General features: G+C 44.5%; 1 protein-coding gene across 2 annotated transcripts in view; it reads right to left on the reverse strand.

Annotated features, from left to right (window-relative positions):
• The window catches only part of TMTC3 (transmembrane O-mannosyltransferase targeting cadherins 3), a 135,329-nt gene extending 108,707 nt beyond the window's left edge, over window positions 1-26,622 (reverse strand). The window contains exons 1-4 of one of the 2 annotated variants that reach the window (XM_073620205.1): window positions 26,402-26,622; window positions 11,616-11,709; window positions 10,417-10,637; window positions 3,326-3,544 (exon numbers count right to left, since the gene is read on the reverse strand). In XM_073620205.1, coding sequence (XP_073476306.1) covers window positions 3,326-3,544; window positions 10,417-10,605 — 408 coding nt within the window. In that variant the 5' untranslated portion in view covers window positions 10,606-10,637; window positions 11,616-11,709; window positions 26,402-26,622. Of the gene's footprint in view, window positions 1-3,325; window positions 3,545-10,416; window positions 10,638-11,615; window positions 11,710-26,352 lie in introns of both variants that reach the window. The other variant, XM_073620206.1, reaches the window with a different exon arrangement.
• Window positions 26,623-26,783: the final 161 nt, after the last annotated feature.

Consider the following 26,783-nt stretch of genomic DNA (forward strand, 5'->3'; position numbering starts at 1 on the left):
CTTTCCCTTTCCCCACCTTCTATTCGCATCCTTTTTTCCTTTGAATTGACCCTGGTTAGAGGAGGGACGAAAAAAAACTTCCTGCCCCTTTCTCCTTTAGCTTTAACCAGGAACTTTTTTCCCCTTTCTGCTGACCTTGACAGCACCTGATCCAGGCCAGGTCCAAAGAGTTGTGAACCTTCAAAGGGCAAACCACATAGCCTTGATCTAGACATATGGTCCCCTTCCCATGATTTGACCCAGACTGCCCTTCTTGCGGAGTTAAGGAGGGCCGCAGATTTGGCTGTGTTCCTGACAGACTCCACAGCCGCATCTGCCAAATATGCAACAGCCTTACCTATTATTTCTAACGAGTCTGTGATTTCTTTGGAATCACTGCCTTTAGAAACATGGTTGGAAAGTATGCCTAACCATGTGTCCACGTTTCTTGCCACGCATGCTGACGCCAAAGCAGGAGCCATGGCAGCCACATTGGAATCCCATGCTCTGCGCAAAAGCGCCTCCGCCCTTCTGTCCATTTGGTCTTTTAGGTTCCCTGAATCCTCAAAAGACAAGTCAGATTTTTTTAGAAACCTGCGACAGAGCTGCGTCTAACTTAGGTGTTTTAAAGAATTTCTGCTCTTCTTTCTCCCCAAAAGGAAACCTTCTCTTCCAAGTTTTGAGTCTAAGAACCTTTCTTTCCGGGTCTTTCCACTCTCTCAAAATCACCTCCTTTAGGGCCTGATGAACTGGGAACACCCTGGACTGAGGCTTTCCCAAACCCCTGTACATCTTGTCCTGGGCCGACGCCTGAACCAGAGGTTCTGAGATATCCTCAGAGGCATAGATCGCCCTAAGTAACTGCCCCATGTCTTACACGGGAAAGAGGTGGCTACTAGCTCTAGAACTGTCACTATACTGGCTGTCAGTGTCTGTGTCTACACCTTCCTCTAATGAGTCCTCCTCTGACTCCTCTGTGTCCTCAAACTTCTCAACTCCCGAAGTGACAGAGGAACGGGGTCCTTGCGAGGTTTTCTGACCCCTGTCTAAAAAACCTTCCTGAGAGGAAGTGCCTTCTCTAGGGGACAGGATTTCTCTATCCTCAGCTTTAGGTGCTATAGCAGTCTTAATAGACTGGAGGGTAGAAAGCATCTCCGACTGTACCTCAAGGAAGTCCCTCATAACCTGTGAGGTTTCCTTACTAGACAGTTTCTGTATGCACCTATAGCAAAAAGGTTTCACATGGTCCTGTGGGAGCTTATTACAGTTCCCACATCTTTTTGACCTGGGAGGAGGGGGATTTTTGCCCTTCATCTTGTGAGCCCCCTGAGCAGAGCCGCCAGGATCTAGGGAGACAAAAAAGACAAAGTCCAAACTTTAACCAGTTTCCTAAGACTTTCTGTGTGTCCCCCCCCCATGGTGTAGGTAAGACCCCTCTTACTTCACCACATTCAAAACGGAAGAGGACTCACCACCACTGGCCTCTTCCTGGGCTAAGGTTGCAGCTGTTACCTCCTCTCCATCCATATCTGCTGCTTTGCAAGGTTTTCCGACCCCAAGAGAGGAGTATCGTGAGGCCTCCTGCTTTTCCCTGGAGCGCTGAGTGTCTGTCTCCTATACACCGATGATCGGCGCCATTTTGTTGGAGAGCCGCTGTCTGAGGGAGGATTTTGGCCTCTAGTGTCCGAATCCGCCATTTTGGCAGAGACTGGAAGTCGGAAGTTACAGCGCCCGGAACCGGAAACGCCGCCATCTTACTCCACCCTGGGATGCCTTCTCCATAAACAGGAGCTTCAGCACTCCCTATGAAGTCCAGGACCTCCACCAGCCCTACAAGGCACCAAGGCTGGCGTACTCTACCCCTCTGAGGCCTAGACACCAGCCTGAGCTCCAGTTCCTTCATCACCTCCGTACCTGGCTGGGTGGAAGGAAAAAGCATGAGGTATGTGCTCACAGGAGTTCCGGGCTACCCCTCTGTACCCGGGAGGCTCCTTGCCGGGGAAGACTCTCTCCCCCCCGGCCATTGGGGGGACCCCCTGAGAAGGACAGGGCCATGGCTGGACCCGCCACCCTCCCCGGCTTTGGCGTCCAGCCCTCAGGGGGGGGACCATCCGCTACCAGCTTCAGGTCTGAGAAAAAACAACAAACGTTTCGCTGCCGGGAAACACAATCAAGAACTGAGGTGCAGGGGGAAGGGAGGGGCCTTTTAACCTTGTATGTTGATTGTGTTTCCTGTCAGGTGGACCAGTCATCTCTCAGGTTATGCCGTCCTGGAAGATGACTAGAGAAAAATGCGTTCAGAAGCTGAGTTTACAGGCATTTCAAGCGCCAAAAGCTTCTAAACACGGTAACTAGTGTTTAGCCGCGTTTTGTTTACAGATGTTTTTCATTTTTGGCTATTTAAAAAAAAAAAAAAAATTTTTTTTTTAAAAAACACATCTAAGCGCAATCACGCCAAAACCCCACTAAACGCGGCATGTAAACGTGGCAAAACTGACATTTTAAATGTAGGTTACTATCTGTCAAGTTAATTCGATCAGGAGAAGTAGTAAAAACATCCCGAGTACATGAAGCCTTAGAGCAGACTTCTGAGAAAACCAATGAGACAATCATACAAGCAGGAAATGACTTTCTGAAGGAAGGAATACCTGTAGGCAACATTGCATTGATTTTTACAAAAAACTACAGCAGCTGATTGAAAAGGAAAAGTATTTTTAATAACAGCAACGTGGCTTGTGCATTAATTGTGTATGTTATATATTTCACCCTTCACTTATTACCCTTCAAGGAAAAAATGAACTTTTTTTTTGGGGGGGGGGGGGGAAGCACTGGAGTGCACATTTTTGACAGAGGGGATCACTGTTTTGCAAGGTGTAAAAGGGGCCATCTATGTCAAACTGAATCACTGAACAAGGGTGGGGGGCCTTCAACACCATCCATCTTCCACATACAGTATAATAAATTCTCTACCCTGGCAATCTGACAATTCAAACCTTCAGCCATGTGAATCGAAGGATTAGCACCTATGCAAGTTTCCAGACACAAGATATGAGATTGTGTAACCAGAACAGGGTGGTTCCACAACTATCACAACTTTTGTTCTGCTCTTCTGATAATCAATATCTGCCATGACAGACTCCATTGTAATTGGATTAAGGCATTTGTGCTACCTGTGTAGATATAAAGGTATGGTGGATATCTTCTTCACACCGATTAGAACTGAAGGTGATTTATGTAATGTTTTCAACCTTACAGAACAAGTGGAATTAAATATGAATACATAACTACTACTAAAAGAAAGATGGCAATGAAGAAAGAAGAAAAAAAAAAAAATACTAATACTCACAGCTTCAGTATGTATTGGATGAACGGCAAACAAAAGAGCTGCAACCAGGCTGGTTTGGTGGTCCAAGAACAGTTTGCAAACCTTCAAGAAAATGACGCACACCACAGCATGGAGAAGCAGATTTAGAAGATGGTAAGAGACTGCATTTAATTCACTGAACAAATAGTTCAGACGAAAGGTCAAGACTGTGAGGGGGCGATAAGATTTATGACTTCTCTCCTAAAAAAGATACAGTAAAGAAGATAAATGACATGCAGGTATGTCAGACATAGAAATACAACATATAAAAATACAAGGAAAGAAAAAACGCCAATCATCCCAACCAAAGTTAAGTCTAAAACGATAGCTTTGCTGTAGAAACATCTTTTTTAGCCAAGTCCAGCTGGTGATCATTATGTACTTGAGAGTGCTGTAACAGCAATTAAAACAAAAAACAAAAGTGATAAAAACTTTTTTTATTGCAATAGTAGTCTTTTTTTTCTGCATTAATAGTAAAAGAAAACAAAAAACAAAATCAGTGGACACTGAAATGCTGGTCACGATTTACCCGTTTTCTCTGGCTACACGGAATGTTAGAAGCTAGGATCAATCACAAACAAAGTGAGAGGAAACTCAGCCTCTAGAAATACATTTTCTAGCAAGCTGGAGACATCTGTTAGAAGTACTGTAGTGTGATTGTTACCATAGTAATGATCTTGTAAGAAAAAAAATAAACGTTTTCTTTAACCTGCAGTTAATTTCCATGATAAAACTTCTATATAATCGAGACCTTAAAGTGGAAGTTCAGCCTAAAACTAAACTATCTCTAAATCTACTCACAATCACATTCTTATGCCCCATACACACGATCAGACTTTCCGACAACAAAACCATGGATTTTTGTTCGAAGGATGTTGGCTCCAACTTGTCTTGCATACACACGGTCAAACAAATGTTGGCCAACAATTACGAACGTAGTGACGTACGTGATATCTCCATTACGAAAGCTAGTTATATCTCCGCCTCGTACTTGATTCTGAGCATGCGTGGACTTTTGTCTGACGGACTTGTGTACACACGATCGGAAAGACCGACAACAAACATTTGTTGGCGGAAAATTTGAGAACCCGCTAGCCAACATCTGTTGGCGGAAAGTCCGACAACAAATGTCCGATGGAGCATAGACACGGTCGGACTTTCCACCAACAAGCTCACATCCAACGTTTGTTGTTGGAAAATCCGATTGTGTGTACGGGGCATAAGACTAACCAAAGCAACCCTGTAAAGCAAAAATCGATATAGATACCTTTCCTAAAGCCGGTCTGGGCAGATGCTGTGTGCAGGAGATAGCGACAATGGCTGGCAAGTGACGCCACCCATAGTTACTATGGGGCCTCCGCTGTCGGCTGCCTCTTCTGCACACTCCCACATACAGAAGCTGACAGCTCAGCGTGGGACAGGACCGGACCGGCCTCAGAAAAAAGGTATGCATGAGGCTACTTTCACACTGGGGCAGGGGTGCGTTAGTGTTAAAGCGCCGCTAGTTTTAGCGGCGCTTTACCGCTGTCATAGCAGCACTTTTTGGCCGCTAAAGGGGGCGCTTTTAACCCCCACTAGCGGCTGAAGAAAGGGTTAAAAGCGCCATGTTGCGGTGCTGCCGAACCACTTTGTAGGCGCTTCGGCAGTGGTGTATACACCACTCCCGCACCGCCTCAAAGATGCTGCTTGCAGGACATTTTTTCCTGTCCTGCAAGCGCACCGACCCAGTGTGAAAGCACTTTGGCTTTCACACTGGGGTGGCTTGAGAGGTGCTAAAACGCCTGAAAAGCACCCCAGTGTCAAAGGCGGTCTTAGGGAAGCTAAGCTCAAGAACCAATTATAAAACTGTGAAAAATGAAAAACAGCTGTTTAACTAAGACTGCATATAACCCTGAAGAAGTTGAATCATCTTTCTCATGCTTGAGGAGCAGCAAAATAAAATAACTCATTTATTCCCATTAATTTGCACATGCCGATATCATAGCTTTGTCCAGGTTGAGGTCACAGCTTTGCCCTGAAGCATGCTACCTCTTTGATGCAATCAAAGCATAGTAAACAGATGACATCAATTTGCATTATGTATACTGGATGGTTATGTGTGTATTTGTGCAAGAACTTTCCTTATTAATGCTCATATTATCTAACATTTTTACTGATTCATTCTCATTTACACGCCATGTAGACAGTTTATACATCTTTGGAGACTTTAAATTGGAACAGTGATAGTTTACATTCACATCTGAAAAAAGTTTTGAAAGATCAGAGGTTATGAGAAAGATGTTCAAACATTAGTTTTCCATGGAAGAAAGTCAAATTTCCATCAATGTGTTTAGGCCTCAAAGCTTAAAACGTTTATTTTTATGTTTTGGAAGATGCTGTTGTTCAGTAAAGCATGAACAGATTCATAAGATGACGCTGAATCTCTAGAATAAAAACAAATCATTATATCCAAGTAATCGGGTAGTCATTTGTGACAAGTCAAAGAGTAAAGCATTATAGTGCATCTGGTCTTGTAAAGAAACTTCTGAATTTTGCAGAACTTCCACTTCAATCAGGCTCTAATGAACTGAAAGCACATTGTTAAGTTCAAGTATTCTTCATTTTTGGCAAAACATTCGAGACTTCCATGCACCATTTCCACATATCTAAAAAGTATTTTCTCTCCCATGAAAAGAATAGAAAAAAATATTAAAAAGCAGTATTACTCGAAAAAGAAAAAGCAAAAAAAAAAAAAAAAAAAAAAAAAAAAAAGAAGAATATTGCAGCTTACCAAACTTTAAAATATTGTAGCTGCATTCGCTTTCCCCGTTAGGGATTGTTTACCCTTGTCTTTGAGGGTTTAATCGCCTGTTTTTACCACCCCCATAAATGCCCCTCTTGAAGAGGCAGCCAGGGGGATGTACACATGCAATGGACTAGCTTCAGGGCTAAAATTATACCGTGTTGCATTTGCCGGGCAGTACCGAGAACGAATGCAAACCATTTCAAGTGAATGGGGCCCTGGAACCATAATACCCAGGAGGTGTGGTAATGATAGCTGTATATTTATACAAAGGAGTGTGGAGAATAGGGATAGCAAGGAGACTTTAACAAACAGTACATGACTGGCTCTTGAAATGGGAATAATGCACCACAGCAGCACTTCAGAAGAGGGAAGAACACTTTATAGGAAAAACAAAGCAGAAGAGAAGGCGCTTCTAAGTGCAGTAATAAAACACTTTAATGAAAAGGAAGGGTTAAAAACACTTACAAGATGGGAGTGAAAAAAAAAAAACAGGCCTATCAATGAATCCATAACATCCAGTGGGATGCCTCCTGGGAGTAAAGACAACTGCAAGTGGACATTCCAGCCGACCAGCGGTGGGAAACAGTGGGGTTGATTTACCAAAAAGCAAATACACTGTGCAGTTGCACTCCACAACAGTAGTTGCTCCAGAGCTTAGTAAATGAGTAAAAGCTCTGCCGACTTCCATCATCCAATCATGTGCAAGCAAAAATGCATTCTTTTTTTTTTTCTTGCACGTGATTGGGTATTCTTTGCAAAGGGAAGCCTTACCTCATTTACTAAGCTCTGGAGCAACTGCACACTGCAAGTACAGTTGCACTCTGAAAGTGCACAGTCTTTTTGCCTTTAGTAAATCAACCCCAGTGTGTCTGGAACTTCCGCTTTTCGGAACCCTCCCCCCCTTCGGTGTCACATTTGGCACCTTTCAGGGGGGAGGGGAGTGCAGATACCTGTCTATGACAGGTATCTGCACCCACTTCCGGCATAGACTCCCATGGGAGTCTATGCCTCTTCCCGTCCCGACCGCGCTGTCTGCTGGGAACACACAGCTCCCAGGAGAGAGCGGGGACCACTAGGGACGCGCAGCGCGACTCGTGCATGCGCAGTAGGGAACCGGGAAGTGAAGCCGCAACGCTTCACTTCCTGATTCCCTCAGCTAGGATGGCGGCGGCAGCTGCCGAGAACCGAGCGGGTTCTCGGCGTCCCCAGCTGACATCGCTGGACCCTGGGACAGGTAAGTGGCCATGTATTAAAAGTCAGCAGCTGCAGTATTTGTAGCTGCTGGCTTTTAATTTTTTTTTTTTTTTTTTTTTTGGCGGTGTGGGTGAACCCCCGCTTTAAAGGCTTTTATTACTGCACTTAGAAGCGCCTTCTCTTCTCTCTTCTGCTCTGTATATCCAAAAAAAAAAAAAAAAAAAAAAAAAAGGTTCTTTCCATTATTTATTATTTTTACCTGGCATATCTGGTAGAAAAAAGTAACAGTAACACTTCCACTGGCTCCTGCTGCTGTTAATCAAATCATGTGAGAAGGCTGAGCCTGCCCCACTCGGGAGTGTGCCTAAAAGTTCTAGCAAGAGTTTTTTTTTTTTCCACCTTTTGGGATAAAGGTTTTAACTAAATAATGAAAAGCTGACAATTTTAAGTCCCCTGTCAGTGTTAAATGGTTTGTCTCAAGCCTCTGTTACTTTGTCTGGACAGCTTGGTTCGTTAAAGCAGAACTAAAGGCAATTTACTTACCTCCTCTCTAATGAACTTTATCCTTGATTTTCACCTTGTGATCTGGCCAGGAAGTGTTATAGTTAAATTTAATTTAACAGACCAAGCTATCGAGACAAAGTGGCAGCTAGAGGGTTGAGACAAACCATTTACCACTGACAGGGCTACTTATAATGGTCAGCTTTTAATAAGATATTTTTAGTACCCTGGTGTTTAGGCAGGGTCGCTCCTAAATTTACCTGCCAGGTATAGCTGCCTTTGCTAATTGTTGAGGATCAATTGATTTCACTCCAAGTCTGTAATTGCTGCACTTCTCTCTTTTGCCGCTAGGTGGCCGAGTACCTGGTGGAATTAGATATGAGAAAGGGCAATGCAAGCTCAGATTATGGGTATGTGGGGTATCCCAGCCAATGGGCAGGGGTTTTCTTAAATCCCTTGGCCTGCTGGGAGAACCTATATATTTGGGCGAGGTCAGCAGATCGGGGTTCTGTGCCACCTGAACGGCTGTCTGGGTGGATGTTTGTTGTATTGCCTGGGCTGCTAGGCCGGAGTTTGGGCCTAACCCGGGCACATCTGGCTGCTAGGCTGTCTGAGGGCCTATCCAGAAGCAAGAGAGCAGCGCAGTGTTGGGATTGCGGCTTGTAGTCCAACCAGAAGCGACGGCTCTGCTGGCCGGAAAACTTGTTGTGGTCAGAGGTAGAAGGGAAGCTGTTGCCACTAAGGGACCATTCTCCTTATTACCAGGGCCCACAGTGAGTATTTTCTTGTTCAACATGTTTATTGATTTTTGTCAGAAGCAAGGCATTTGGTTTACAAAGAACATATCCAGTTAGTTTCGGAGTTACAATACAGTGTGACAGAAAATTATAAAGCAACACTAATCAGGATGAACAAACAACTGATGAGGAACTTTAACTAGTATCAGTAACCTAGGGCAACATATTATGAAGTCCTGCTAGGACGGGTAACAGCATAACAGAAAAGAGACAGGTCTAAGTACAAGCTTATCCAAATGTGGGAAAAGCAGTTTAACAGTTCACTGAGGAATTCAGGTTGCCAACAGTTGGACAAGTAAGAGAGAAGGGGGTCCCAAAGTCTACCAGGGCATGGGGTTAACTACCTCCCGCCTACTGTATTGTAAAAATGACAGGCGCAAGGTGGCTCTCTCGTTGTGGGACGACGTCATATGACGTTGTTCCACTTTTGTGGTGCTTGTGCGCCCGCTGGGATGCATAGCGATTGGCGGTGCGCTGTGTCCCTGGGATATGACGCATCACTGATCTCGGTAAAGAGCTGATGATGTGGCTCTTTTCCCATGTGATCAGCTGTGTCCAATCACAGATTATCACATGTAAACAAGGAAATGCCAGCGTGTGAAAAGAGGGAAGCCAATCAGCAGCATTTCCTCACAGGGGAGCTCTGCACAGATAATCAGGGCACTGATCATCAGTGCAGCCCCAACAGTGCCCAGCAGTGATGCCAGTCAGTGCTGCCTTTCAGAGCCCTTCGTGCGGTCTCATCAGCACACATTAACGAAGGAGAAAAAAAATGACTTTGTTATAATATATAACAGAAACTAAAAGAAAACCTCCCCCCCCCCCCCCCAAAATTTGATCTTTTTTCGTTTTTTTTTTTTTTAAAAGAGAAAACCAAGTGGTGATTAAATACCACCAAAAGAAAGCTCAGTCTAAATAAAAAAATGCAAAAAAATTTCATTTGGATACAGCCTTGCATGACCGTGTCATTCAAAGGGAAACAGTGCTGAAAGCAGCAAATTGGCCTGGGCATGAAGGGGGTGAACATGCCCAGTATTGAAGAGGTTAAATAGGGCGTAATGGATTCAAGGACAAAAAAGTTGTCAACATGGGAGCATTAAGAAGTGTCTAAGTGTGGAGGGAGATCATGATTCACCCATGTTAGTTGGAGTTTTTTTAAATTTGCTAGACCATCTAATGTCCCCAGGTGTCTCTGTGGCGCCTTCATCCAGTGTGTAATACAGGAGGTGTGTTACTGCCTGCATCATCAGGTGAAAAGGGGTTGTATAGGCAGAAGGTTTTTTTAACTTAATGCATTAAGATAAAAAGCCTATGTGCAGCACCCCCCCCCCTTTACCTGAGGTCCCTCTCTGTCCAGCGATGTCTACCAGTATCTAAGCCATCCGAGAATCTCCTTCGCGATTGGTGGAGACACAGCAGCGGCGCCACTGGCTCCCGCTGCTGTCACCCAGGGGAGAGAGAGAAGGTGGGGGTCGGGGCTTTGTGTCTGAATGGACATATGGGGGCACCCGAGCTGAGTCACAGCTCCCTAGCAAGTTGCTTACTGTGGGGGGCACTGAACAGGAGGGAGGGGTCAGGATGACAGAAGAGGGACCTGAGAAGAGGAGGATCTGGGCTGCAGCAGAGCAGGTAAGTATAACGTGTTTTTTTTTTTTTTTTTTTCCTATAAAAATAACAAACACAAGATGAGACTTTACAATCACTTTACCTTTAGTCCCATAACATGCATTCAAACGGACCTGGGGAGATACATTTTTAACAAGTACAAAAAGGTTAGAACATTTAAAAGCACTTGCCTCTGACATTGGTGTCCCCCAGAAGTCATTTTGGAAGAGCTTTTTAATTGGTGTGGTAGGATGCAGATCTTTATTATCCAAAATTGCAGACACATCATCAAAAACAAAACCACAGTAAAGACTGTTCCAATAGCACGCTACCACGACACATAATAAAATCCCAGCTTCCTTTAGATTAATCTCTGCCATATTCCTATAAGCCGTTTGTTAGACTTCAGTCACTGTAAGAAAATAAAATGTATTTTTATTCAAATGTATTAACGTGCATAACACTGTATTTAGGCATATTTACAGTTCACTGTTCATAACAGATATGGTGAGCAAATTAGTTCATTCAGAAGTCAGAAACACATAAAAAGGCATGCACAACAGACCTGTATTTAGATATCTTGCTCCACAAACAAAGTATTTTTGTAGAAGCTGCAATCACGTGTTTTTAGTTAAAAAAAAAAAAAAAATCTTGAATAAGCTTGACATCTTTGCATTTAGGCCAATTGGTGACAAGGCACGGGTAAGTGTTTAGGAGTGGGGGTTACCTGAATGCAAAGAAAGAATTGAGGTATTAAAAAAAAAAAAAAAAAAAAAAAAAAAAAAAAAAAGGAAAAAAAGGGGGTAGCCCCCTGCCCCAATCACAGAAAAAATTAAATGGGAAGAAGTCAGATAATATATTTACCTTTCCTAAGATTTCTTAGTCCAGAGGGTAACCTAATCAATCTGCAAAAGAGGACCCTGGGGACTGCTGAATACTCCAAATCTGGCGTGAAGACATAGAAGCCCAGTGCAGAATAATCTTCTCAGAGATCTGGGCTACTCAGCATTCCCTGGAAGGAGGGTGACGTCACACTAGGCTAGGCACTATGGGCTGCAGTCAGTGGAAAGACAATTATGTTAAGTAACTTTTTTTTCCCTACAGGTGTCCAGGTTTCATTTAGTGTTTCTGCTAGAGGTGGGGAAGGGCCACACATAAAAGCAGACCCAGCAATTTTGATACAGGGTCAGTATTAATGCTGCCCTACGTACTGGGCATTGGCCATCACAGCAATCACAAAACACAGAGCTACTCCGATTGGCTCTGTGCATTGTGTACATGTACAAGTAGTAAATAGAGCCCTATTTTAAAATGCCGCACCAGAATACCACAACCTGTAGGAAATTGGCTTACAATGGAGTCAATATTAGTCATAAAAAACATTTCTTACCATGAAAGGAATAACATGCTGCAGTTCCTCAAGATTCAGACTGCCATCTGTGGCCATATATGCATCATTTGTCTTTCAAAAGATAAGCACAACACTGCAAAAAAAAAATAAAAAAAAAATAAAAAGTATATTAGTATAAAATGTAAGGATATTAACAATGGTGCTTCACATGCTGTATCACAGAGGTCTCCAAACTGCGGCACTTAGCTTCCTTTTACCTGGTCCTTAGGGCTCTGTTTTATCCACTGATACCAACAATGAGGCCTAATCCCCCCACTCCATTAACCCCAATGAAAGGGCACAATTCCTCCCACTGACACTAAAGAGAAAGCACTGTTCTTTTCCCACCGACGTTGGGATCTTTTCTACTACCACTGGCCCAATTGGCCTCCCAAAATCTTAAGGACAGTAAACTGGCCCTTTGTTTAGAAAGTTTGGAGACCTCTGCTGTATCAAACGAAAAAAAAAAAAATTAAAAAAATTAAGAATATTTGAAAAGGAGAAGTCCAGCCTGAGCTCATTCGGCTGGGCTTCAGTTCTGGGTTACAGGAGTGCAATTTGTTTGGCACTCTTGTGACCCATTTTACGCAGAGAGTGGACTGAAGTCCGCTTTTCGCTGAGGTCACCAAGATCGCTCCAGGCACCACGTCATCCCGACTTTGGAAGTCTGGATCCGCCAGGTGCCTAGACTGATGGCAGTCTCAGCGAGCCACTAAGACGGCTGCTCCCCGCCCCTCTACAGTTCAGCGCTCCAGTGAGCTGATTGATTGATAGACAGTCAGCAGCTCGCCGCTCGGGAAGCCGTGAGAACCAAGCCATCAGCAATGTTCGATGGCTTGGTTCTCAGTGAAGAGGCAGCGGGAGACAGATACAGCATCGGACTGATGCTGCATCCACCTAGGCAAGTATGACTGGGGAAAAAAAGGCAAACCCATACTTCTCTATTAAGGTGTAACATTACACCCCCCACCCCTACTTAAAGGATCACTGGGTTCTTCTCCCTGCTGACTCCTGTAATTTATTACATTGGCAAGCCAAAGAACAGGGGCTGGAGAAATCGTCTGCAGGAGCCAGAGCTTTGCACAGGCAATCCACTGATCGTGGGTCACTAAACCCACATCAAAAAAAAAAAACTGTACTGTATTACATGCAGTTGATACTCAATCACTAAGGGATTTGTTTTCTGTATAAAACCTGGTTGATCCTGCTGCTCTCCATCTTCACCTTCTGTTCATGTCTCCAATCCAGCTTGCAGCTGTGGTGGCAACTCTGCACATGCTCAGTTTTCAGTGAGTTTCTATGAGGAGCATTTCCTACCCATCACATCTGAGCAGCCCATGTGACTATAGAGTCACACATGTGGGCATATACACAGTGGTAAATGACAGCCTCAACCTCCTCCTCCATGCCCACTAACCAGCTAAACACAATGGAGGCGAGATAATACATGTAGATGAATGGTGAATTCACCTCCCTCTTATTCCAAGACAAAGGCTGGAGGGGCAGGACACAACAAACATGTGACTGGCAGAACGTGCCCACACCATGTTAGTTCCAAACAAATAAAGATTTGATTGCAAATATATAATTGTACGACAATTTAAAAACAGTTTGATATTATTTATTTTTACACTGTATTCCAAAGGCTGTTTATTTTGAACATGTGGCCAACAGCAGAGGACTAGAAGCTACACCTGATTATGTTTCCCTACAGACAGGCTGGGAAAGAGCTGGGTCATGTGATAGCTATATATCTCTCAATTAAGAAAAAGGTACTTGAAGGATGTTTTTGTTTTTATTAAAAATAATATAGTGTGCCATTATCCACATACAGAAAGAGAAGGGACAATTGAACTTAAACAGTGTGTGTTTAGATCACTTTAAGCATGAAAAAAAAAAAAAAAAGCGTACTTTTGCTAAATGGATAGTGTAGGTCTAGGAAATAGCTAAAAGCAGTGGTGGCCCATCCATACGGGGCGCAGTCCTCCTAATCCATGCGTCCGGCCCCTAATCTACATGCAGGGCACCGGACTTCAATTTTTTTTTTTTTTTTTTTTGGAAGGACATGATTAGAGCCCAAGGCTCTAATTAGTTTAAAAAAAAAAAAAAAAAGGGGGGGGGGGGGGGGTTGGGCTCAGAGCACTGTGCCCTGAGCCCATCCAGTTGTGTGACATTAGTGAATTTATATTCATTAATGTCTTCCTGCTTCTCCTCCTGGCCAATCAGGTAGCGGGTTCTGAGACCTGATTGGCCAGGGAGTCTTAGGGCTCCCAGCCAATCAGGTCTCAGGGCTTACTTCCCGTTCGGCTGGGAACAGAAGCAATGGCCCCTCGACAAGCAGGAGCAAGGAGCAGAATCGGCCACCTAAGGTAAGGCCACTGATCACCGCATTACCATCCGCCTCGGGGGGAGGGGGGGTGGCTTAAGTGTGAGTCAGGGGGGCACTCACACCCCCAAAATATTGAGCACCAGCCGCCACTGGTTAAAGCCCCTGCCAGGTTGATTTTTTTCTGTGAATTACCATTGTGGAAATTCTTTCACATGCAGTCCTAGAGACACAACAGGAAATCGCAAAAAAATAAGGGGAATGCCTCTCAGAGAGCTGAACATTTCCTCTCACTTCTTGTTCTGGTGACAACTCTAAGATACCCTAATAAGAAAGCAATGCTTAAAAAAAAAAAAAAAAAAAAAAAAAAAAAAAGGAAATATGTTCTTTATGCAGTTCCAAAACAAAGAATCTGAAAACGAAAAGAAGTGGGGGGGTCACAGTATGTTTTAATATTGGGTGTACTAGTTTGTAATGAACACTGCTGTATTTCTTTTTATCGACAAACGACATATGTGGATATATAAGTTTTTTTATATACATAAAACTAAATAAAAATGTAAAAAAAAAAAAAAAAAAAAAAAAAAAATGTATTATTCATTTTTTCTAAAATCTTTAAAGCAGACAGCTGTCAGTTCTCTTCCAAGGACAGATGTTGTCTTGTAGTTGTAGACACACATAACGTACACAATGATGAAACAGTGACTTAGACGTAATACAAATGCAAGAATCCCATTTGCTGAAGTCTATTGAAAAATTGGAAGTAGAGATAAACATACTTATGAGCTACAAAGGATGATTGATTGATTAAAGAATATGAATAAATACTATTTACTTCTGAAATACCATGATGTGCATACTCCTCTCCAACAGAGATAAAACTGTCAGCAATAGAGGGGTGGACTATGGCAAAGCTTCCAACCTGGTTTCGGATGTTAAAGTGGAAGTAAACTTTCTAATCTAAGTCAACATTAACTATTTATAATCTTTATGCTGCTAGCATCAATGGATAGGAATGTAAATTTTGTAACTTTTTAATTAATTTATTTATTTTTACACACACACACACACACACACACACACACACACACACACACACACACACACACACACACACACACACACACACACCTTTCTTCAGTTACTTCCTGGTATCTGGCCCAAGCACACACTCCTACCTGGATGCCTGAGCTAAGGGCAGATTCCAGGAAGTAAACGCCACATAAATCATCTGCCCTCACTCAGGACACCCTGTGGCTAGAGACCAGCCCTGGAAATAATTTCATACCAGCCCCATAGCATTATTATACCAGCCCAACATCATAAGCCATTATTTTCTTGTTCGTAAAAAGGGAAAACCTTGCATTTTAAAGCACATTTGAAGAGCGTATCATATATAGATAAGACAGATATGAAAGCACATAGCGCTAGATTATAGAAATATTATAACCTGCCACTTCCTGTATCCCCGTCTCCGTGCTGACCACAATTATCATGGCTGCTGAACCCTGACCACTGTGGTCATCGTACGTCCCTTTATCAAACGCAGCTCTGCTCTCCTCTCCTCTCCCCCTGCCTGTCAGCTCAGTATCTCTGTCCCCCCCCCCACCCCCCCCGCTGCTATTATGCTATTAGTACAAATAAAATATTAGAGAATGTCACTCTCCAGCCCCTCTATCATAGCCAGGCATAGCACACTGTATATGTGTTATATTAAAACAAGGCATGCAAATAACTTATTTGCGTTTTCAGGCCGGTCACGTGACTAACGGCCGCTCTCCACCTCCGATACAGGGCTGAACAGTCACGTGACCTACCAGGCTGATGTCCCTTTGAAGTTGCCGCCGTGCCATTGCGTGCGCGCCGGCCGGGAGCTCTGAGTCAGGTCACCCGCGATCGCCTCACGGAGAGGACGAACGGGGAGATGCTAATATAAACAAGCATCTCTCCGTTCTGCCTAGTGACAGTGTCACTGATCTCTGCTCCCTGTGATCGGGAGCAGAGATCAGTGACGTGTCACACGTAGCCACACCCCCCCCCCCCAGTTAGTAACACTCCCCAAGACATACTTAACCCCTCCCTAGCCCCCTAGTGGTTAATTCCTTCACTGCCAGTGTCATTTACACACGAATCAGCGCATTTGTATAGCACTGGATTGCTGTATAAATGACAATGGTCCCAAAAATCTGTCAAAAATGTCCGATGTGTCCGCCATAATGTCGCAGTAAAAATCGCTGATAGCCGCTTCTACTTATTGCAATTTTTTTTTAACCAAAAATATGTAGAAGAATATGTATCGGCCCAAACTGAGGAAAAAAATGTTTTTTTAAATATTTTTTGGGGATATTTATTATAGCAAAAAGTAAAAAATAATGTGTTTTTTTTCAAAATTGTTGCTATTTTTTTTGTTTATAGCGCAAAAAATAAAAACCGCAGAGGCGATCAAATACCACCAAAAGAAAGCTCTATTTGTGGGGAAAAAAAAGGACATCACTTTTGTTTGGGAGCCACGTCACACGACAGCGCAATTGTCAGTTAAAGCGACGCAGTGCCGAATTGCAAAAAGTGCTCTGGTCAGGAAGGGGGTAAATTCTTCCGGGGCTGAAGCAGGTAATAGAACACTTATACAGTGTGCTATGCCTAGCTATAATAGAGGGTCGGGCAGGGATTTTAAATTTTGGGTTAACAAACACTTTAAATATTGTTTTGGTTTGTGGTGCTCAGATACGGTTACGTTCCGCTTTAAAGTGGTTGTAAACCTAGTTACACCACTTTTACCTACAGGTAAGCCTATAATAAGGCTTACCTGTAGGTAATGGAAATATATCTCCTAAACCTGCACCGTTTAGGAGATATTTACCATATACGCCTGCGCCAACTTCATCGGTGCACGCACACTAAAGAAAGGGCACGATCATGTCATTTCTAAGTGGCTTGTGCTGTGACTGGTGGCTCCCACACGCATGCGCAGGAGTGACATCACACTACTCCGGCCAGTTACAGAGCCGGAGTCCATGGCCCCGGAAGGAAGAGGGATGCAGCCACCAGCAGGGACATTGCGGGTTTCGTTTGCAGGTAAGGGGCACATAATGGGCTAGTATGCTATGCATACTAGCCCATTATGCTTTTACTTTGCAGGGGAAAAAAGAGGAAGTAAAACCCATGAGGGTTTACTTCCTCTTTAACCACTTCCCTACCGCGCATAGTGCTGTGACGGCGGCAGGAACCCTCCCTCCCTCATATGACGTCTTTTACTTCCCAAGCCATTAAGGGGCGCCTGCCACGTCGCTAGGCACCTGGTGCGCATGCCCAGCGGGGCCACTATGTCCGCTGGGCACCCGCGATTGCCCATGAACACAGCAGGACCATGGATCTGTGTGTGTGAACACACAGATCCACGTCCTGTCAGAGGAGAGGAGACCGATGGTGTGTTCCCAGTACAGAGGAACACTGATCGGTCTCCTCCCCTTGTGAGTCCCCTCCTCCTACAGTTAGAATCACTCCCTAGGAAACAATTAACCCCTCGATCACCCCCTAGTGTTAACCCCTTCTCTGCTAGTCACATTTACACAGTGATCAGTGCATTTTTTATAGCACTGATCGCTGTATAAATCTGAATGGTCCCAAATAGTGTCAAAAGTGTCCGCCGCAACATCGCAGTCACGATAAAAATCGATGATTGCCGCCATTACTAGTAAACAAAAAAAAAACACAACACAACAATGCGCAAACCAATCCATATAAGCTTATTGCCTTCTTTTTTTACCAAAAATATGTAGAAGAATACATATCGGCCTAAACTGAGGAAAAAAATTTTTTTTTTTTTTTTTTAATGGGATATTTATTATAGCAAAAAGTAAAAAATACTGTGTTTTCTTCAAAATTGTTGCTCTTTTTTATAGTTTATAGTGCAAAAAATAAAAAACGCAGAGGTGATCAAATACCACCAAAAGAAAGCTCTATTTGTGGGGGAAAAAATAATCAAAATTTCATATGGGTACAGTGTTGCATGACCGCGCAATTGTCATTCAAAGTGTAACAGCGCTGAAAGCTGAAAACTGGTCTGGGCTGGAAGGGGTTGTGAAAATGGCCGGTATTGAAGTGGTTTAAGGATGTGGTCACTTTAAAAAAAAAAAAAAAAAAAAAATAAGCATTATTATTTTTTTGTTAGGGAACTGTAAAGCATTGCAACTACAATTAGCAGATCATAGGTATAATGCCACAGCACTGCAGACTGTCTGTGTAGCCATCTGCCCGTACCTCCGAAAGGAAGCTCAATGAACTACCTAGAGTGATCAACAGGGCCCCTGGTAGTTCATTGAGAACTACAAACCAACAGCCGCAAAGCCTGTTGGTACTTGTAGTTCTCCCATTCATAGAACAGTGACAGCGAGAGAAGGGGGAGAAGATCCCGGTCACAACGGGGACTTGGGGGGTGTGGGGGCTGGTGCATTTGTAACATGTTACACCCTGGATATAGGTGTAACATATTACAAAATGTGAAATTATGCTTTCAAACAAGCCAAGACTAGACAACATATCCAGGATTTCTGAGGGAACCAAAGAAGATAGACAGTTTAGTGGTGGGGTAAAAAGCTTAGAAAATATTACACTAGAGTTTGACAACTATACTAGTGGTTGACAGTACTTTGCAGTAAGCATTTACTAAGGTTGCAACAAGTTTTGAGCAGCTTTGTTAAAATCCTAAAACTCAAAATTTGCTAAAAGCTGCCGATTTCCAATATTTCTTAAGACTAGAGTTGAAAAGCTGCTAGAGGAACCCATCAGGATGGAAATACAGAAGCTGGGGCATACACCAGAGCTATCCTTCCTCTGCCTTCATTATTATATAGCGAGATACCAACATGTAGCAGGTACTGTATATGTACATCAGGTGGCCCAATAGCTGATATGCACTTGTTTGTTCCACATCAGTGAAAAACTTAAGTAAGTAAAGGAGCTCTAAGAATGGCAGCCCTTGAGCATGCATCCTCATTAATAAGCCAGTAATAGAAGTTACCATAGGCCTATCCTATAATGTTATTTTCAAAGTAAATATTTGCTTTACTAATGCAGAGCATACTCCCCTTTCTTCATCTCCCTCGCTGCTCCATTCAGCTGCTGGGACTGAAGAAAGGCAGCCCAGTGTAAGCTCTGAGCTGGAGTCTGAAATAGACTCTTCATTGTAATACTAGCTGCAGTTCTGCTTTAAAACAAACACGTATCTGAATGATTTTCTGTGTTTTCACCCACCTGGACTTTCCAGCTCTGAGCTGGAGCTTACACAGGGTTAAAAAGACACTGTCACCTTGCCTGATCCCCCTCATGCCCTCCTCTTGGCACTGGACTACAGGTCACTTTTTCCTAGCTGTAGGGCATCCTGTGCGATCTATGTACGGTTTTGCAGCAGACACAGTGTAGTCAGCTCAGTATGAAATAACATGTCAGAATCACAACAAGCTTGTATTTTTCTTTATGTGCAGACATACACTGAGTAATTGTCAGGGCTGGGCTCAGCCATTCCTTCTCTGAGCTGGCCACTCAGCTGTTGGCTAATTGCCAGCTCTTATCTCTCTCCACAGTTACTCAGCTGCTGCTGATATCCTGCTCGTCAGTCCTGCCTACTTAAGCCATCCAACACAGAGGATCTCTCCCTTCGCCAACATCAAAGACTATCTCCTGCAATCCTGTTCAAAACTGGCTTTGCTGACATCCCTTCTGGCTCCAGATCCTGCTTGCTGTTCTACTACATTGATCCCTGACTTCTGGCTTGGCTGACTATTCATTCCGGTTACTGAACTCTGGCTATGTTTTGACTACGTTTGTTCTATTTACTTTTATTATTAAACAAGTGTGATTTAACTGTACTTCTGTCTTGGTCTGATTTCATGGTTTCTGACAGTAATACATCCAAAGTCTTATCCCTGTCACTTTGTTTTCCCTTGCTATCAATATGTCTCTTGTTAGCATATGAGAACTGTGGGTCAGCTGATTGTCTTCTTCCTCCTCCAACTTAAACTCTGCTCTACAAGGACTGCAAGAGGCAATCAAGTCAAATTAAATGTTTTTCTTTATTTTTTTTTTTTTTTTTTTTTAGGCAAGCAGTATAAGTATCGGAATTTGACCTAGTCTGAGCATGTTGCAGTCCCTGTACAGCATAGCAGCAGTACAAGGAGCCCAATTAGTTCTTGTGCTGACAAGGTACATGTTGACAGCAAGATGAACTCATCGCTGTGCTGCTCCTCCTTTCACTGGCTGGGGCAGATCCAAGATGACTTAGGCTCAGAAGAAGTGGGTTGAACAATGCTGGCCATCAGACTAAGAACATCTAGCGGCAGAAAAAAAAAAAAATGATTTGTCATTTTACCCTGTAAATGGACTCTTCATTGTAATCCTAGCTGCAGTTCTGCTTTAAAACAAACACGTATCTGAATGATTTTCTGTGTTTTCACCCACCTGGACTTATCACGTTAAATATCAAACTTTTCATGCGCTCTAAACCAAAATGGCACAGTTTTAAATGCCCAAAATCTGGAAGGCCTTTTTACTCAGGAAAAACTGGCAGTTGCCTTACTGGGGATTTATTTGCATAAAAAAAAAAAAAACTCTAGAATTAGAGATGCTTTTAGTTAAAAAGTGATCCTATAAGACGCCTTCTAACATGGAGTCAGTTCTACTTTCTGAGAACGGAGCTGCTGTAACCTCTTCAGTAATGTGGATAAATAATTATCCACCAATGAACAAGGTTACTAATTTTTTCAGAGCAAGTGAAAAATAAGCAATGTCATTGGGCGAGGTAGTGTTTGCGTTGGCAAGCGATGACTTTCTAGAACCAGTCTGACTGCCGATAAACACCTCAGCTAACTGGTGGCAACACAGAGCACAGCTTTAAAACAGGGTTGTGTTACCTTCTGTGATGGGATTAATAGTGTACAGAACTTATTACTTTTCCTAAAGAAAACAAGCAGAATGTCACCCAAAGAGTAAAATGTTTAAAACTGTGCACCCTCTGACTCTAGTTTTACCTTGTTACTAAGGGCTCATTTACATTTGCTTCAAAACTGGACATGCTTTTTTAAAGAGCTCCGAGCCCCGGTTCACACTATGCAATGCTGGAAACTGCATGTGATTTTTTTCTAACAGGAATCGCACTGCATTCCAGTTCAAATCTCATGAGAATCTTCAGTGTGATTTGAGCCATTATTCTGTATAGCTCAAATCGCACCAAAAAAAGAAAACAAAAAAAAACAAAAAAAAAAAAAAAAAAAGAAAACATACTTTTTTTGGGAGCACCAGAATCAGATCACATGCGATCAGATTCTGTAAATTGCACTGCATTTTGTGAACTGATTTTGGGGTGTTAATATACACACTCTCATGAACAAGTTACGATTTGCATGCGGTGCAAAATCCATACAGAACTCCCCGTGTAGCCCCATCAGTGAAGGAGAAAAAACATTTTGCCAAAAAAAAAAAAAGTTTAACAAACTCTGAAAAACGTCCCCACCCCCCGCCAAATTAGTTCTTTCCCGTTCATTTAGCAAAAAATACAAAAACCCAGGGGTGATTAACCAAAAGAAAGCTCTAATTGTGTGAAGAAAAAAAAATGTATATGAGTACAGTGTTGCGTGACTGCGCAATTGTCAAAGTGTGACAGCGCTGAAAGCTGAAAATTGGACTGGGCAGGGAGTGGGGGTGAAAGTGCCCAGTATAAAAATGGTTAATGTGTGTTTAAGTCAAAGTGAGTGTAAATGAGCCCTAAGCCCCCCCAAGTGGCCCCCTCACCCTTCCCAACGCCAATACAATAATGGGCAGTACGGCCCCTTCCACAAAGGGCATTTTTGGCAGTCTGTATTTGACCCATGGTTACTGTACATGAGAGCTGCACGATTCTGGCAAAAATGAGAATCAAGATTTTTTTTTTGCTTTAAATAAAAAGATCAAGATTCTTGCAGCGTAAAATCTTTCACATTATACAAAAATTGGGTTAACTTCATTGGTGAGTTTTTTTTCAATTTCTTAAAATATATATATATATATTATATATATATATATATATATATATATATATATATATATATATATATATATATATATATATATATATATATATATATAGGTTTTTTTTGGGGGGTTCTAAGTAATTTTCTAGCAAAAAAAAAAAAAAAACACACATTTTAACTTGAAACCAACAAATGTCAGAAAAAGATTTGGTGTTTAAACTCCCCTCATTTTATTAAACATTGCAACGATTTGTCCTTTAGATCAAAGGAATACACTTAATTCCACTGCTAAAGAATGTTATAATTTTTGGCAGACTGCACGTTTTTTGTTTCCCCCTTTCTGCTGTCAGCTTCAGCAGAGCAGAGAATTATCTGCACAGAAAGAATCGGGAAATACTTTGTCAGGATCGTAAGAGGGAAATTAAAAAAAGTGCGATAATGATTCTTAACGATTAATCGTGCAGCTCTACTGTACATGGTTTAAAAACAAACAGACTCTGATGTATCTCTAAGTCTTGGTGGATGTAAGCGACCATATGGCCACCTATATCTGCCCACATCCGAGTCCATTCAGATCCATCCGACCAAACTACAAAAAAAAAAAAAAAAAAAAAAAAAACCAACACACTTTGCATTCAATTCCACTTTTAGGTCACGTTGACACTTTTCGTGATTTCTTGCAACACATTAGAATGTGCAGTCCTTCTGAAAGTGCACAGCGGTGCATTTTAACTGCACCCCACGTGGTGCACATTAACCACTTCAGCCCTGGAAGGTTTTACCCATTTCCTAACCAGGCCATTTTTTGCAATACGGCACTGCTTTGCTTTAACTGACAATTGCACCGTTGTGCAATGTGGACCCAAATAAAATTGATGACTTTTCCCACAAATAGAGCTTTCTTCTGGTGTTATTTGATCACCTCTGCGTTTTTTATTTTTTGCGCTATAAACAAAAAAAAAATAAAGCAGCAATTTTGAATAAAAAACCAATCCAATTTCTTCATCAGTTTAGGCCAATATGTATTCAGCTACATATTTTTGATAAAAAAATAAAAAAAAACCCAATAAGCGTTTGATTGGTTTGCGCAAAAGTGATCGCATCTACAAACCATGGGTTAAATTTATGGCACTTATTTTTATTTTATTAGTAATGGCGGCGATCTTTAGTGGGACTATGACATTGTGGCGGACAAATCTGACCCAAAGGCCCCTTTCACACGGGCTTGTCTGTGTACAGACTCCGCTTTGCTCAGCGGGGATCGCTCAGCTGACAGGTCCGTCTCTGCCCACTGTGTCAAAGCCCCTCTGTCCTCTATGAAGATCAGATGTCCAGACAGATGGAAAATAGGGTTTCCGTCCGTCTGGATTTCATGGACAGGATCAGATTGGAAGTCAGCGGACATGTCACTGCTGACATCTGCAGCTCCATAGAAGTGCATGGAGCGTCCCAACAGGTCCGCCTGAAAAAACTGACAGACAGACCTGAACGGAAAGCGCGTTTGAAAAGGGGCCTAAGTGACACCAATGGTGATCAGTGCTATATAAAAAAAAAAAAAAAAAAAATGCACTGATCCCTGAATAAATGACACTGGGAAGGAAGAGGTTAACACTAGGGGGCGATCAAGGGGTTAAGTGTGTCCTAGGGAGTGATTCTAACTGTGGGGGGACGTGGATACACTGAAGGAAAACAGGGATCGTGTTTCAGCTCAGCTGAAACAGAAGATCTCCCTTTTCAACACATACAGATCAGTAGTGTACAGGTGCCCATACACGCCCAGCGTGTAGGCGCCCGTACACGCCCAGTAAGCGAATGCACATACATGCCACGCGCCCAGTAAGCGAATGCCCATACACGCCCAGTAAGCAAATGCCCAAACACGCCCAGTGTGCAGGCGCCCACAGACCCCCAGCGAGCAGGCGCCCAGTAAGTGAATGCCCATACACGCCCAGAGAGCAAATGCCCATACACACCAGGCGCCCAGTAAGCAAATGCCCATACACGCCAGGCGCCCAGTAAGCAAATGCCCATACACGCCAGGCGCCCATACATGCTTAGCGAGCAGGCGCCCATACACGCCCAGTAAGCGTATGCACATACATGCCAGGCGCCCAGTAAGCAAATGCCTATACACGCCCAGCGAGCAGGCGCCCATACACGCCCAGTAAGTGAATGCACACACATGCCAGGCGCCCAGTATGCGAATGCCCATACACGCCCAGCGAGCAGGCGCCCATACACGCCCAACGAGCAGGCGCCCATACACGCCCAGTAAGCGAATGCCCATATATGCCAGGCGCCCAGTAAGCGAATGCCCATACACGCCCAGTAAGCGAATGCCCATACATGTCAGGTGCCCAGTAAGTGAATGCCCAAACACGCCCAGTGTGCAGGCGCCCACACACCCCCAGCGAGCAGGCGCCCAGTAAGCGAATGCCCATACACGCCCAGAGAGCAAATGCCCATACACGCCTGGAGCCCAGTAAGCAAATGCCCATACATGCTTAGCGAGCAGGCGCCCATACACGCCCAGTAAGCGAATGCACATACATGCCAGGCGCCCAGTAAGCGAATGCCCATACACACCCAGCGAGCAGGCGCCCATACACGCCCAGTAAGTGAATGCACACACATGCCAGGCGCCCAGTATGCGAATGCCCATACACGCCCAGCGAGCGAATGCCCATACATGCCAGGCGCCCAGTAAGCGAATGCCTATACACGCCCTGTAAGCGAATGTCCATAAACGCCCAGTAAGCGAATGCCCACACATGTCAGGTGCCCAGTAAGTGAATGCCCAAACATGCCCAGTGTGCAGGCGCCCAGACACCCCCAGCGAGCAGGCGCCCAGTAAGCGAATACCCATACACGCCCAGAGAGCAAATGCCCATACACGCCTGGCGCCCAGTAAGCAAATGCCCATACACGCCAGGCGCCCAGTAAGCAAATGCCCATACACGCCAGGCACCCCTACATGCTTAGCGAGCAGGCGCCCATATACGTCCAGTAAGCGAATGCACATACATGCCAGGCACCCAGTAAGCGAATGCCCATACACGCCCAGCGAGCAGGCGCCCATACACGCCCAGTAAGTGGATGCACACACTTGCCAGGCGCCCAGTATGCGAATGCCCATACACGCCCAGCGAGCAGGCGCCCATACACGCCCAGCGAGCAGGCGCCCATACACGCCCAGTAAGCGAATGCCCATACATGCCAGGCGCCCAGTAAGCGAATGCCCATACACGCCCAGTAAGCGAATGCCCACACATGTCAGGTGCCCAGTAAGTGAATGCCCAAACATGCCCAGTGTGCAGGCGCCCAGACACCCCCAGCGAGCAGGCGCCCAGTAAGCGAATACCCATACACGCCCAGAGAGCAAATGCCCATACACGCCTGGCGCCCAGTAAGCAAATGCCCATACACGCCAGGCGCCCAGTAAGCAAATGCCCATACACGCCAGGCACCCCTACATGCTTAGCGAGCAGGCGCCCATATACGTCCAGTAAGCGAATGCACATACATGCCAGGCACCCAGTAAGCGAATGCCCATACACGCCCAGCGAGCAGGCGCCCATACACGCCCAGTAAGTGGATGCACACACTTGCCAGGCGCCCAGTATGCGAATGCCCATACACGCCCAGCGAGCAGGCGCCCATACACGCCCAGCGAGCAGGCGCCCATACACGCCCAGTAAGCGAATGCCCATACATGCCAGGCGCCCAGTAAGCGAATGCCCATACACGCCCAGTAAGCGAATGCCCATACACGCCCAGTAAGCGAATGCCCATACATGCCAGGCGCCCAGTAAGCGAATGCCCATACACGCCCAGTAAGCGAATGCCCATACACGCCCAGTAAGCGAATGCCCATACACGCCCAGTAAGCGAATGCCCATACATGCCAGGCGCCCAGTAAGCGAATGCCCATACACGCCCAGTAAGCGAATGCCCATACACGCCCAGTAAGCGAATGCCCATACACGCCCAGTGTGCAGATGCCCACACACCCCCGGCGAGCAGGTGCCCAGTAAGGGAATGCCCATTCACGCCCAGAGAGCAGTCGCCCATACACGCCCAGTAAGCAAATGCCCATACACGCCTGGCGCCCAGTAAGCAAATGCCCATACACGCCTGGCGCCCAGTAAGCAAATGCCCATACACGCCAGGTGCCCATACATGCTCAGCGAGCAGGCGCCCATACACAGCAGGCACCCAACGAGCAGATGCCCATACACCCCAAGCGAGTACACACTTAGTGAGCAGATGCCCATTAACAGAAGGTAACAAGATAGCAGATGCCCATACACACCTAGTAAGAAGGTGCCCATACCCAGCAAGCACCTAGAGATCAGATGCCCATACAGACCAGACACCAAGAACACAGATATCCATACACAGCAGGCACCTGGTAAGCAGATATCCATAGACACACATGACAGTGAGAGATGTCTTACTGTCTCCTCTATGGAGGATGGTTGCTCTGATAACACCCCCAGCGGTGCACACTGCTCTTCTTCCTCCAGTGAGCAGGAATATCCCAGAGAAGACTCCACTGATGGAAGACAGCCCAGCCCGCTTCAATGGGATTAATTCCGAGCTGTGGAAGCCGCCATGACAGAGAAGTAAGCCGGCCCCTCCTCCATGATTCCTCTAGCCGGATATGAGGTCACATCCATGTTCCCCCAGCATGGCGCTATGGAGAGTCCCTGGGGAGGAGTCAGTGCGGTAGAAGCCTCGGGGCTCCCTCGCTCTCCAGTAACTCAGCCGTAGCTCCATGACCACAGCGCCACCTATAGACGGCCCGAGCCGTCACTGTACAGAGCCTGGAGCCTTGAT

Source organism: Aquarana catesbeiana, linkage group LG03 (genome assembly GCF_042186555.1).
Source record: "Aquarana catesbeiana isolate 2022-GZ linkage group LG03, ASM4218655v1, whole genome shotgun sequence".
NCBI classification, from domain to species: domain Eukaryota; kingdom Metazoa; phylum Chordata; class Amphibia; order Anura; family Ranidae; genus Aquarana; species Aquarana catesbeiana.